The sequence below is a fragment of the Nannobrachium achirus genome, assembly GCF_963921795.1.
Source record: "Nannobrachium achirus genome assembly, chromosome: 20".
Classification (NCBI taxonomy): Eukaryota; Metazoa; Chordata; class Actinopteri; order Myctophiformes; family Myctophidae; genus Nannobrachium; species Nannobrachium achirus.
In genome coordinates this window covers 12,012,542-12,026,505 of record NC_137827.1, presented here as the reverse complement: position 1 = coordinate 12,026,505, position 13,964 = coordinate 12,012,542, and the positions used below count along the sequence as shown (strand labels likewise).

At 42.4% G+C, this 13,964-nt stretch overlaps 1 protein-coding gene across 1 annotated transcript in view; it reads left to right on the top strand.

Moving 5' to 3' along the window:
- The window catches only part of togaram1 (TOG array regulator of axonemal microtubules 1), a 47,688-nt gene that overhangs the window by 6,522 nt on the left and 27,202 nt on the right, over positions 1 to 13,964 (top strand). The window contains exons 2-5 of the mRNA XM_080750832.1: positions 842 to 908; positions 9,008 to 9,139; positions 9,700 to 9,951; positions 11,841 to 12,145. Coding sequence (XP_080606958.1) covers positions 842 to 908; positions 9,008 to 9,139; positions 9,700 to 9,951; positions 11,841 to 12,145 — 756 coding nt within the window. The remainder of the gene's footprint in view (positions 1 to 841; positions 909 to 9,007; positions 9,140 to 9,699; positions 9,952 to 11,840; positions 12,146 to 13,964) is intronic.

Here is a 13,964-nt window from a genome sequence, read left to right as displayed (position 1 = left end):
TGTGATCAAGCAGGGCGTTGATTTACGAAAAAAAGAACGATATGAAGATAGGAGGTTTCTGCCCGACAGCAAAGATGTAATCGTTATTTTAACAACAACAAAAATATCACTTACAAGTTACAACCCCTTTTAATTTCGACAATAAAAGATTCATGAGAAACCAGTCCTGGACATTATGTGCCTTCAGGTGCCCTGGCAGAATCACACCTGAAGTCCAGTGTCTCCGTGCTGCGCATCCCTTTGTTGAGGCTGCTGGGCAGGGGTGTCCCACCAAATTCTGGGCCCTGGGTACAAGGATCCCATTTAGACTGGGAACGCATTATTAAGCATTACTTTGTGCTTTAACTATTGAAGAATAGCAGATATACAAGCTCACAGCATGGCACCGAGTGCCGTGCTGCGAGCTTGTAGATCTGCAATTTTTTTTTTAAACATGTCTTGAATATTTCAAGATGTTCCTATGCCAGTGGTGCTCAAACTTTTTCATGTGAAGGACCACCAAAATCGTATGTATTTGGCCACGGACCCCCACCTCAAAATATTTAGTTCCAGGGACCCCCAGATCTACAAGCTTGCAGCGCCGCGCGGTGAGCTTGTATATATGCTATTTTTCAATAGCTAAAGTATACAATAATTAAGGCCCCCTCCACCTTGGGCCCTAGTAACTCAGTCCCACTCCCCCCCTTGTGACGTGGCTGACGCCCCTGCTGCTGGGTAAGGTTACAGAGGTCCCCTCTGCCTCCAGATTGCTCACGTTTTGTCATTTGAACTTCGTGCTTTCTCTTCACTCCCAAAGGCATGAATGTCTTTTTCCATGTTGTAATTATGTCTCCGCATATAGGTGGACCCAGGAGACAACCTGTCCATCAACAGGAAGGCCAGTCCAGAGACCTACATCCCCAGTTTCGGTAATTACCACCTATAACACCTACCACTTCTTCTTTGTTTATACTTGAGCTGGGTGATATGGATACAATCTTATATGTTGACCAAATATCTGTATAAATAAGGTATCTTTAAAAATGATCAATCGCTTAAAACATTTTCAAGCTTGATTGATTGAATATCTTATTAGACAGAAGTTAAAACTGTAGTACAGTCAAACACTTGGTCTGAAAGGATAACACCAGAATTGTGGTCTTGTTTCCACTGGGGTCCTTGGTATTCAATTCATCAACATATACAAAACATTACCAAAAGATCTAGGCCTATATCATCCAAAAGAATAACACTACATCGACAGAGTAGAAAGGGTGGGGGGCATTAAAGAGGCTCACATGTTGCAACACCATATGACTATATTACGATATCTAGTCTAGGGCTGTCACAATTATTACATAATCATCTAATCGCGATTATTTGACATAATCGCCATCATTTGACATAATCGCAATTATTTTTCATAATCGTTTCCATGTTGAAAAATGTTCATATGTTTTAAGTAGTAAAGTAAAAAATAGTGAAAATAGCAGATCTACAAGCTCACAACGCGTCGCATCGAGACGCGTTGTGAGCTTGTAGATCGGCTATTTCCACTATTAATGTTATTTTTTAAGTATAAAGTTCAAATATGTCATTTCTTTGCATATTTAGGTTATGAGTCATATCTACCATGTGCAACTTCAAAGCCTAAAAGCCAAACAGAAATGTAATTGTCAACGACAAAAACACAATTAAATTGTTGATCACAATTATTCGAGTGACAATTAATCGTCATGTAAAATGTCATAATCGTGACAGCCCTGATCTAGTCTCATATTACAAAATCGATATAACACAGAAATATTTCCCAGACCCAATTCATACCACATACACACTACCACATGAAGCCCAAAGGAGATAACGAGTGCAAGCCGGGATCCAAATTAGAGCAGCTTTGAATTGGATTAGAAAGCTAGAGTGAAAGGAGTCACCCTCCGGTCGGTCACACAGGCCGCTCAAAGCTGTGAGATGATCCGAGCTGTATTCTAGTTCAACAAGGCATTACTTTTCTGAACGTTTACAAGTGTTTGTGGAGGATATTCTGAGATTAAACATTTTCAAAGGGTCACAGAATCACACATGGAGGACCGTTCAGCTTGCTATCTATAGCATTTATTGAACTTTTATGTCAAATAATGCAAACCTGCACACGTATGTTATCTTCATTATTTATCTATCAGGTTCTCCTCAAAATGACGTAATCTATCAGTCAAGTTCTCCTCGACAGTACAAAGGCAGTATAGTACAAAAGACCGTACAAAGGCCCTTAGCCAATAAGGTGCAGCCAAAGGGTAGATCTTTGTGCCCATACATGGTGTTACATGCAAACCCACACTGTTTCGTAGGAACAGTATTTCTAGTTTAATTATGTGCACGCAAAGCTTGGCCAATGTGGGAGGGGCAGGACGTACATACGTATTACGTACAAACAGACAAAGCCAGATGAAGGAGCGGTTGGCACTGCTAAAAAATAATGCAATACAAGACAGCATGGCCTCCTAGTCATCCCAACGCTGTGTATAGGCTGGCATTGTTTCAAAACGTGGCAATGTTTCAAAACGTTTCAAATGTTTTTTCCAGAAATTCTATTTACAAAATTAGCAGAGCTACATCTGCTATTTTAGCTATTTGTCATACGACAATGTATAATATAGTGTATGGCTTAAGTGTGGTTAAAAGTATGGCTGAAATGTCAATTAATCAATTACAGAAAAATAACGTTTAAGACATTTTATGCATTTTAATTGCACTTAGTTTTTGCGCTGGACGAGTTTCAGGCGTAGCGATCATACCGGTGCACCAACCAACAGACAACAAACCCCAGTGCACGCAATGGGAGAAGTAGCCGATCAGACCGCTTTGCTTGGCCCAGTGGACGGGAAATATAGATTTCACTCAGTCACTTCTGGTGAAATATTTACAGTATACTGTATGCTATTAAACATGCGATTAATTGCAAAGTCTCAAATGAGTTAGATTATATTTTTTAATCGTCCAAGTCCTAGTTTAAAGAACACCTACTGTAGCCCTGTGGTTAGGACTGTCACAATTATTACATAATCGCCTAATCGCAATTATTTTTCATAATCGTCATAATCGTTTCCATGTTGTTAAACGTTCATATATATTTTTTTAAAGTAAAAAGTAGTGGAAATAGCAGATCTACTAGTTTACAACGCGTCGCATCACTATCAATGTTCTTTTTGACGTATAAAGTTGTCAGATATGTCAGTATTCTATCACTTTTTCGAGTCACGTGTTCAAATACTGGATTCTGATTGGCTAAATTCCGGAGGTTATGACAGAACAACTGCCGCAAAGTTGTGTGAGGACTTGTCCGAGATCAATGCGCCTCAGTGTACATCCGGGGACTTCAGGAGGTAGTCGGAACACCTTTCCCCCAACCAACAAATGACCGTGGCAACGGTCCTATGTTTACTAACGTGCATGCTATAGTCGCCGATTTATTTGGATCCAATGCAATCCGCCAACTTTAAAGCCCCTTTTCTCTGAACCTATGCCTTTCTGGAAGCGAACAGCCTCTATTTACGGCCGGAACGGTACTTCTAACTGACGTTAGCTTAGCTGTAAGCTAGACGCATGGATTAGTATGGAGTTGGCGCCATCTGTTGGTGAGTAGAAGATGTTGTTGGTGGAACTATCTGCTGTCTCGCGGAAGTTTTATAGGCAATAATGATTGTAACTTAAGATCCTTGCAAGTTACAACTATGTGTTTTCTTTCATGTATAAGGGAAAAAGTGGTAGAAAAGCTATTTACCACTCGGGGTCGGACATTATGCTCTGATAATGTCCTGTGTGAGGGTGTTATCGGACTCGGCTTCGCCTCGTCCGATCACCCCCTCACACAGGACATTATCAGAGCATAATGTCCTCTCACTCGGGGTAAATTGCTTACATTTCTTTGTATATTTTGGTTACTAGTCCTACCCGTTCAAAGATATGTGCTTCAAATTATGTGCAGAGTGTAGGTGATTGGGTGTGTACAATAGTCTATATGAGGGATTTTTTGTATATATATATTATTTGTTCCCTTTTCTGTTGTACCTTGCTCTTACTGTACTCTGTACTCTGTACTCTGTTCTTGTTTTTTCTTTTTATCTTTTTCATACCTCTCTGTAACTTTGTAAATAATCTTATACTGCTGTGCTGCCTCTGGGCAACTAATTTTCCCCCTTGGGATAATAAAGGTATCTATCTATCTAGGGATTAGTGGTGCTTGCATGTGGAAATGTAGGAATAACAGGATAATTGGATAATTATATGTTTGATGTGTCATATTTACCATGTGCAACTTCAAAGCCTAAAAGCCAAACAGAAATGTAATTGTCAACGACAAAAACACAATTAAATCGTTTATCGCAATCATTTGAGTGACAAATAATCGTCACGTAAAATGTAATAATCGTGACAGCCCTACATGTGGTTCTAAATTTCCATGCAATCACAGCTCTACACTTTACAGACACTGATTGTTTGTGGCTTGCACATAATGTACGTGGGTGTCAGGACAGTAATATTGTGGAAGGGTGACAACATGTAATTAGAGTAAACATGATGGATTGGTTGGCCTGGGGACCTGGGTCAACGAGTCTCCTTCTTTCGATCGGAGAGCTTTTCTACATCACTCATTGAATGTCAACCTCAGTGAACATGAACATTCAATAAACGGGTAGGGGAAGCGCCGCCAAGGTGCACGTTATAATATGCACATGAAAATGCTTTAAAATCTATTTATTGAATGCATCAAAAATACGTTTGGTAATTCCATATGTCCATCAAAAGCTTGAAATGAAATATTTACAGTTAATGGCTTGATGCAGTTCCCCTCGGTTTTGTGCGCACAAAGCGTCATGTGCGACGCGTTGAGCTGCTTGGCTGTTTTCTGTGATGAGGGTGATCTTTGTCAGTCTGCATGGGTTGGGGCAGGGCACGACAGGACTGTTCCTGGATCTTAAGTTAACCCATTTAGGCCTAGAATTATTGAATGCTTTAACCAGTGAAAAATAGCGGATATACAAGCTCACAGCGCGGCACCGAGTGCCGCGCTGCGAGCTTGTAGATCTGCTATTTTTGAAAAAAGTCGTGAACATGTGTGCAAATCTTTGAATATATGTATTTTCAAAGCGAACGGTTGTAACTCAAATTTAGCTTCTGGGTGGTCCCTGGAACTAGATATTTTGAAATGGGGGTCCGTGGCCAAATACATATCATTTTGGGGGTCCTTCACATGAAAAAAGTTTGAGAACCACTGACATATATTAGTCTCTCAAGAACAGGCTAACTGAGCTCCATTCAAGTGAAAAGGACCTTTTCTTTGACGATGGCTGGCCAGATTGCTGACATAGAAACATAGGTTTTTTCCAAAAATCTTAGAAGGATTCAAAAGACACTTATAGAATCGGGTCAAAATTCTAATTTTCACGATTTTTCAAAAATAGCAGATCTACAAGCTTGCATCATAAGGGTCATAAGGGGCTCCATTATGAATTTTACATTTTTTCATTTTTTTCTTGTTTTTTGGTCTTCCCAGTGTCTCTTCCAGCCCCCCCAAAAAAAACATTCATTAACTCTAAGCCTTGCCTTTCATTTAAGTGATTTTCGGAATTGGCGTGTCTGAACGATACTCTTTTGAAATTTGGCCCTTGTTTATGTCACAAAGGGGCTCATTTCCTATTGGCCCCCCTAGAGAAGGGGGCGGTACTTTTTCGGAGGCTATATTCTATCGAGACTATATGAGGTGGAACCATGAGGTAAAGTGGTACTAAAATTGGCTTGAATGGATTGACTCTACATGGTTGTCATCGTGATACCATGCTAAATTTCTCTGTATCGTTCCAATTTTAGCCCAAAGACAGCGCCCCGTTGCCAACAAAGGGCATTGGTATTGCATCTGAAATGGCTTGGAATTAGAGACAGACAGAACGTGAAATTTGAATATCCGAGTGGTTGTTTAGGCTAAAACCTGTATAAAACCCAATATTTATATGAAATATATATTTTGAAAAGCATGGTGGGGCCCCTTTAACTAATTTACTGCCATGATTAAAATATGTGTGCAGTACATGTTTTTTTGTTGTTGTTATTTTGGGGGCTTTTCTGACTTTATTTACAGTCGAAAGTGGAGATAGACAGGAAACAGGTAGAGAGACAGGGAGAGGCATGCAGTAAAGATCGTCGGGAACATGAGTCGAACTTACGTCAGGCTAGGGATAGGACGATAATCCTTATTATCGTTGATCGTGATTATAATTATAATTGTATCGTGGAGATTTAAATTTATCGTGAAATTATCCTCCGTCATGCACTGGATCAATTCACCTCTTAGTTGTTGTTGTTTTTTTTCATGTTTTTTTCTTTTCTCTCACAATAATTGTGACATGAAACTTTAAAGCTATACTGTGTAAGTTGCTCAACTAGTGGTCAGTAGCGATACAGCAAACCGCGGTCGCGTCTGCTTTTTTCGGCCGTTTTTCGCCGCGGACCGGACCTTCAGACCACCGCGTCCACCTCGCCCGCCTTGCCACGCATCCGTAGAGGTCTCTCGTGTCCCTCTGCGGACCGGCGTTGAGGAGTTACAGTCTAGACTCCTAGACCAGCGTAAACAAGTCTGCTGTTGAAGCAAGACTTCCTGAAGAGACGCAAGATCCGCTGTGATTGGCCGGCAGTGTATGATCTGGGCTGTGATTGGCCGGTAGGGAGACACGTGTACAGAATGATGTCAGATGACGTAATTTTGCCGGGAAAAACGGTCCCGGTCACGGCCACACGGGCTCAGTAGAACACATATAAAGAAAAGGCTTTTGGTGCTGAAATTAACAAGAGTGGGTGTTCTAAAACTTTAGCGATTTAATAATTAGGCCAATTTTAAGATTTGTTTTATTAAAAAAGTTACATAGTATAGCTTTAACTCAGTCGGTGCCATATTTAAAGTGGGATGACCTCTTATATTGCCGGTTCGCCAACAAAGGGTTAAAAAAATAGTGTGCACGCTGGTGCACACATTCGTGCACAGATCATGCACTATGCATGTGCATGCTTTTCACAGCTTTCAAACAAAAAAATCCGCTTGGAAATCCGTTCAGGCATTCAGGAGAAAGGGGCCCTTATGTTTTCTTCAAATGTAAACAAACATGGCTGCCATGTTTGAAAGATGGGGTTGGTATGGGGGTTAAACATGCAATTTCGCGATCGCGATCATGCCTAGTACACTGTTGGAGGTCCAAAAAAAATTTTTTCAAAAAAAAAAATTCAATTTTTTTTTTTTTTTTTTAATTATTATTTTTTTTTAAAAGACGTTCAGAAGACGTCTGGCAGGGAGGTCCATAGTGAAAAAGACGTTTTAAAGACGTTTTTATCATAGAAACATGTTTTTTGGCAGGGTATGAGTTAATATCACCCCATCCCTAGCTCTGGACCACAGCAGTACAGTACTTATTGTTGTGGGGAGGTGGGTGGGGTGGTCCCTGAAGATTGTTGGAAATATGCTAGTGGTCCAGGAGTTCAGGAAAGGTTGAGAGACCATACCAGTGGTCTGGCATGTGCAGCCCGTTGACCACAGCTCGCGACAGACGTGACGATTACTGCTGACCATTTTACTTAGCATGCTGTGGTTTTCGAGGAAGCAATTTTGGATTCCATTCATTTCAGTATGGTATGAAATTCAACTTACATCACAGACAACTGGAAACTTGCTTGAGACGCATAATCCAAAAACACTGAACTCTAGGGCTTACTGTTTCTTTTTTCAATCAATTTGTTCATATATTTATATACGAAAAATACGAATAATGTATCCCATTAACCTGCATGAGCCAGATTAAGTTCTAACTAGAAAGATGCAATTCTTAGGTTTTATTCAGTTAATAGGTATTTTCAGTTAATTACACAACCCCACTCTCTCTTAACTGGATCCTGTGACCATTTGATTTTGATTTCTTACTGAGGGATTAGATCCACTCCCACTAGTGTTGCTATAGTGATAGTGGTAAAAGCTGGACGCATGCTAACCGTAAACCACAAAATGAAGATTATACCTGCAGCAGGGTGCGCCAGAAGAATGCACATCTGCCAGGCTTTGGGCTATGGTGCAAATAGTAGCATGATTTTTGAAGTCTGCGTTTGTTTGTCAAAATGGAACGAATAAAAATCACATTTATTTTGAGTCATTTATTATTCTTTGTTATGCTAAAGAAATCGACAAGTGCGACCTGATTATATAGTATAATGACTGTTGTTTCAGTCATACACACGTACATGCCTGCTCAAAGAAGCATGCGACCCCCTGCATAGCCAGTGTGTACAGGATCCTGTACACAGGCAAGACTGGACTTGACCATGTTTTGTTACTACCGGTTGCAGGAGATCTTAGCACAGGCTTCCCACGGTCATGAAATTCCTGGAAATATTTTGAAATTAGAAAAATAATTTTCCAGTACTGGAAAAGTTTTGGAATTGATCAAGGGTCCTGGAAGGTCCTGGAAAAAATAGTTATGCATTGTTTTTGGTTATTGATTTTGTTAAATAATTTACTTCCACCATAAATTCGACTTTGAGGGTTCCCTGCCATGATTTTCATATCTTTTGACCTGGGCACGTGCGTGTCCATCGTGCACAATCACGGCCCGTTCACAGCGTGCACGCTTTATTTTTGCTACACTGCCTGTCCTTGAGCATTGCACATAGGGGTAAGCGACTCGTTATAGTGCTGAATTATTGTTATATAGTCCTGGAAATTGGGTTAAATATTCTGGAAAAGTCTTGGAAAAGTCTTGGAAAAGTTTTGGAAATTCATTGGTAAAATGTGTGGGAACCCTGTTAGTAGTATTTTACCACCCCGTTCCACACCACAAAATCTCCCTCTTAGATTTTTTCTTGTAAAATGAGTTATTCTAACCAATGATGAACTTGGTATCTACAGAAACCCTCATCTCGATATTGTAACACAAACCAGTATTGAAGTGTTATGCAACCCTATATTACCAGCTGACCAATGTTTTCCACGCAGGTTGTGGGGAGCCCCAGAAGGCCCTGCTTGTCTCCAGAAGGAGAGAGTCCCCGGCACGTCTTAGAAGAAGCGGAAGCCTCGACTCGGATCCTGACATATTCAAACTCACCAGCTCCGCTGACGCAGACGGTGGTACGGAATCCTTCCCCTCGCCTTTCGACTTCAGCCAGCGATAAATCATGTTTCCATTTCCTTTTCATTATACACAATGTTTTCCCCCTACAGGGGTCCATATTAGGGATGGGACGATATGAAAATCTTACGTCACGGTTATTGTGACCAAAGAAATTGCAATTTACGATATTATCGCGATAATCAAAATATCCCCCACATCCATTATCCTGGGGAACATTTGCCAAAAAATAGCAGATCTACAAGCTTGCGTCGCGTTGTGAGCTTGTAGATCGGCTATTTTTTGGCAAAGAGATTTGGTAGAGAGTGACAAAAAGACTGTATCAAGTACGTTATTCCCAGGTCCGTCTTACCAATTAGAGGGTTTAAATGGTACCGAATATGCAGCTTGTCAAATAAAAGTGAATTGATCCCAGTGCATGGTGGAGGATAATTTTACGATAAATTCAAATCTCCACGATACGGTTATTGTTTTTTATCACGATAAACGATAATAACGATTATCGTCCCATCCCTTGTCGATATTGCATTATTTGTTTCTCGTTTGTCTTTTGTCATAGTCGCGCGCAAGGCGCGCATTCTCTCGGGGAGCCCCGGCGTCGAGCGCACCTTCTCCCTCCCTTCCAACTCGGCCTCGACGGCCTCCTTCCTCCTGCCGTCCTATCCGCTGGCGGCGTGCCCGGGCGGCCTGCGCACGCCGACGCTGCCCCGCCGCCGAGCAGACTCCTTCCTCTCCATGTCCAACACCTGGCCCAACAAGAGAGACAGCAGCCCTCAGCAGCGAGACTCCAGCCCCTGGAGAGATGTAACAGGCAAGGAGGGGTGTCGCACCAAATTCTGGGCCCTGGGTACAAGAATTCACTGCGGGCCCCGCGTGAATGTTCTTCATGGGGGGAGGGGCTTTAACCCATTTAGATTGGGAGCGCATTATTACGCATTATTTTGTGCTTTAACTATTGAAAAATAGCAGATATACAAGCTCGCTGCAAGCTTGTAGATCTGCTATTTTTGAAAAATCTTGAAAATGTGTGCCAGTCTTTGAAAAACCTATGTTTCTATGTCAGTGGTGCTCAAACCTTTTCGTGTGAAGGACCCCCAAAATTATATATATTTGGCCACGGAACCCCATCTCAAAATATTTACTTCCAGGGACCCTCCAGAAGCAAAATCCATCCATCCATCCATCTTCAACCGCTTATCCGGAATCGGGTCGCGGGGGTAACAGTTCCAACTGAGACTTCCAGATTTCCTTATCCTGAGCAACTTCCTCCACTCCCTCTGGGAGTATACAGAGGCGTTCCCAGGCCAGTTTGGAGATATAATCCTTCCATCTGGTTTTTGGTCTGCCACGGGGTCTCCTCCCAGTGGGACGTGCATCAAGGACCTTCCTAGGAAGGCGCTCGGGGGGCATCCGTACTAGATGCCCGAACCACCTAAGCTGACTCCTTTCCAAATTTGAGTTACAAATGTTTGCTTGAAAAATACATATATTCAAAGATTTGCCCACATTTTCACAACTTTTCAAAAATAGCAGATCTACAAGCTCGCTGTGAGCTTTTATGTCTGCTATTTTTTAATAGCTAAAGTATAAAATATTTCATTAAGGCCCCTCCACCTCCACCTTGGGCCATAGTAACTCAGTCCTACTCCCCCCCATGGACATTTAAAGGGAAACATTTGAAGGGCGTTCGAATGGCACAGGGGTAAAGTTCCTGTCCACCACCGACCAACTGCAGAGACTAGGAGTTTGAATCCTCTTCTACGGTGCCTCTGGCTCGGCCTGGGCCTCCCAGTGAATGCAATTGGCTGTGTTTGAGGGTTGGGGAAGCCAGGCAGGTCTCTGGCTTGCTGCAATAGCAACTCCTAGGCCTCTGACAGACATTGGAAGCACAAGCTTTATTATGCTAGCCCTTTGGGGAGGAGGGGTTGGGAAAGCTGCGTCCAATTCATTCCCTATGGTAGTCACATGTTTTGAAGAAGCAAGCTGGCCTCTAGTTTGCCTCTGGCAGCTAGAGGCTTGCCACGCTGCGAGCTTGTAGGTCTGCCATTTTTTAATAGTTTCAGCATAAGAATAATGGTTAAAGTGGTTAAAATCAAACGTGACACAATTCCAGGTCTCAATGGGTTAAAACCTGGTGTCAACTGAGTGTTATATCTGTCTGTCTAAGTCAGGGGTTTTCAACGTTTTCAGGCCTAGGACCCCTTAGCTTAGAGAGAAATGAAGCACGGACCCCCTCTACTTATTGTATAAATGTGTAATACAGATTTTCATTGATTTAATAGATAGATTCATACACTTGTTTGACAGAACTGTCATCAGTCAGTTAGATTCGTGTTAATGTGTTTTTTTTTTAGACTTTTGACCACTTAAAATGTCATTACTTATTAAAGTAAACTTGACCTTTCACTTTGTACTTTTTTACCTCTAAACCGAACCTATTTGCCGAAAATAGCCGATCTACAAGCTCTCAACGCCTCGGCATTGAGAGCTTGTAGATCTGCTATTTTTTGGCTAAAGTTCTGCTCAGAATTGGGATGCGAGGGTTCAAGTTGTTAATTTTAAAAGAAGTACCCTATCACACAAAGATTGGAAGGACCCCCTGTAGTAACTCTGAGGACCCCCTAGGGGTCCCGGACCCCCTGTTGAAGACCCATGGTCTAAGTGACTTTAATCTTCACGCTATACTTCTCGTCTCTCCAGCGGACCACACGGCCAGCCAGTCCTCTCCCTGGCCCCCCCGCGCCTCCCCGGTGAGCTCCACCTCCGTCTCGTCCTTCCGACGGGCCCTGAGCAGCTCCAGGGCGTCCCTCCCCGTCTCGCCGGTCCTCGCCCTGGCGGCGGCGGAGCGGGCCCAGTCGCAGAACGGCCAGAAGCAGCCCGATCCCCCGGCCCCGGCGAGCCCCTGGACCCGGCGGCCGGAGAGGAACCTGGATCTGGACCTCGCCGGTCTCGGAGACACCACCATTCCAGAACCTCAGGAAGATGATCCCCTGGACATGGAGGAGGTTTGTTTGTTTGTTTCCCCCTTTTACATCAGTGGTTCTCAACCTTTTCAGCTTGTGAGGAATTACATTTTGTATAACACGGTTCTATTGTGAAAATAGCAGATCTACATGCTCACAACCCCTCGCAGCGCGAGGCGTTGTGAGCATGTAGATCGGCTACTTTCACAATTTCTGTCTCTAATATTTGACAATTTGGCCAATGTTTCATTTGTCGTTTTAGAGGTATTAAAAAGTCTTTAAATTGTCACTTTAGAAATGTGCATAAACCCTCTATACACAAACCTTATGTTGGTTTGTTTACTGTTGAGTGAGAAAACACTGTTTCACATTAACCTCATCATCTGGGGACCCCCCCTGGGGGACCGACCCACAGGTTGAGAACCCCTGATTTACATGACAGTGTGCTGTCGTACCGTAAAAATGTTGTATGTTCGACGGAAGCCAACGCAATTCAACACTTCACACAATTAACAATTTTGGCAGTTATCAGACCCTCTTATCCAGAATGAGCAATTTAGCAGTCAGAAATCAGAGTAAGGGGATTAAGAATGAACCCTAGTGAACAAACAACATAATAAATAGTCACATGAATAGTGTAAAGAGAACAATTTTGTGTTCAAGCTAAACAAAGCTAAATAACAAATGTGGAAATACATCTTTCGTTTTTTTTATGACATTGAGTGCAACAAAGTAGGCCTATATACTCTATAAGCACAGCCCGAATATAATTAGTAATACACTACTCAAGTTCCAGCTTGTTCCTTAGTGCAGGGACTTTAAATGTGGGTCATCGTAGCAGCTTGAGGAAAATAGGTTGTATACAGCACATTTAAATTGACCTACTTCAAATGATCCGCACTTGAGGGCTTTTGTCGTATGCAACGTAATAATTTAAAACCGTTTACTGGGGTCCTACACCCTATTCTCGGTCCCCCTCCCCTTTCCCCTCTACACCAAATCTCTTCGCCGAGAATGACCAATCTACAGGCTCAAAAAACGGAGTCATAGCACGATATGTTGTGAGCTTGTAGATTGTCTATTAGGGATGGACATCGGTATCGGCCAATATCAAAAATCGGCAGGTATTATATCAAACCGGCCGAATCAGTGACCGGCAGGTCACTGACATAAATACCGGTTTTATGCCAATTGTGTCTATGGCACTGCACAGCATGATGCTCTGGTCCTGTGACTAAAGTAAACATTAGCAAGTAGCAGCCAGTCTACTTAGTGGCAGCCTACAGAATACAGATTGTGCTGATTACCTTTGCAATGTAAGGATATATTCCATAATCCTGTGTCAATGTCGTCTCCAAAAAGAAGGGAAAAAAAGCATGCGTCACGTGCTTTCCTCCTGCCTAGTCCAGACAGTCATATTAGACTGGATATTGTCTGTGATTTGGGATATTGTACTATTGTGATTGATTTGGCATTAGTGTTCTTCTAGCTTATTGGTACTCAAATTGAAGTATGTCTTGTAGGCCTACTTGGCCTGAAAAAAGGGTATTGGAGCAACCCTATTTTCTAGTTCTTAGTTAAAGAAATCGGTATCGGAAAAATCGGTTTTGGCAGGTCAGACCTTCATAAAACCGGTGGATCGGAATCGGCCAAGATTTTTGCAATCGGTCTATCTCTATTGTCTATTGTCGCTTATATGTTCGACCTATCATGACATGGCCAGAATACGGACTCTAGGCTTCATGTGGTTAACCGCCGATCCAGCGCGGAGACTTTGAGGAGCTCAAATGTGCGTTGTGATTCCCGACGGCTGAGGACAGCTGGTCTGCATTAAGACCACAGTAAACACTCAAATCTTTGT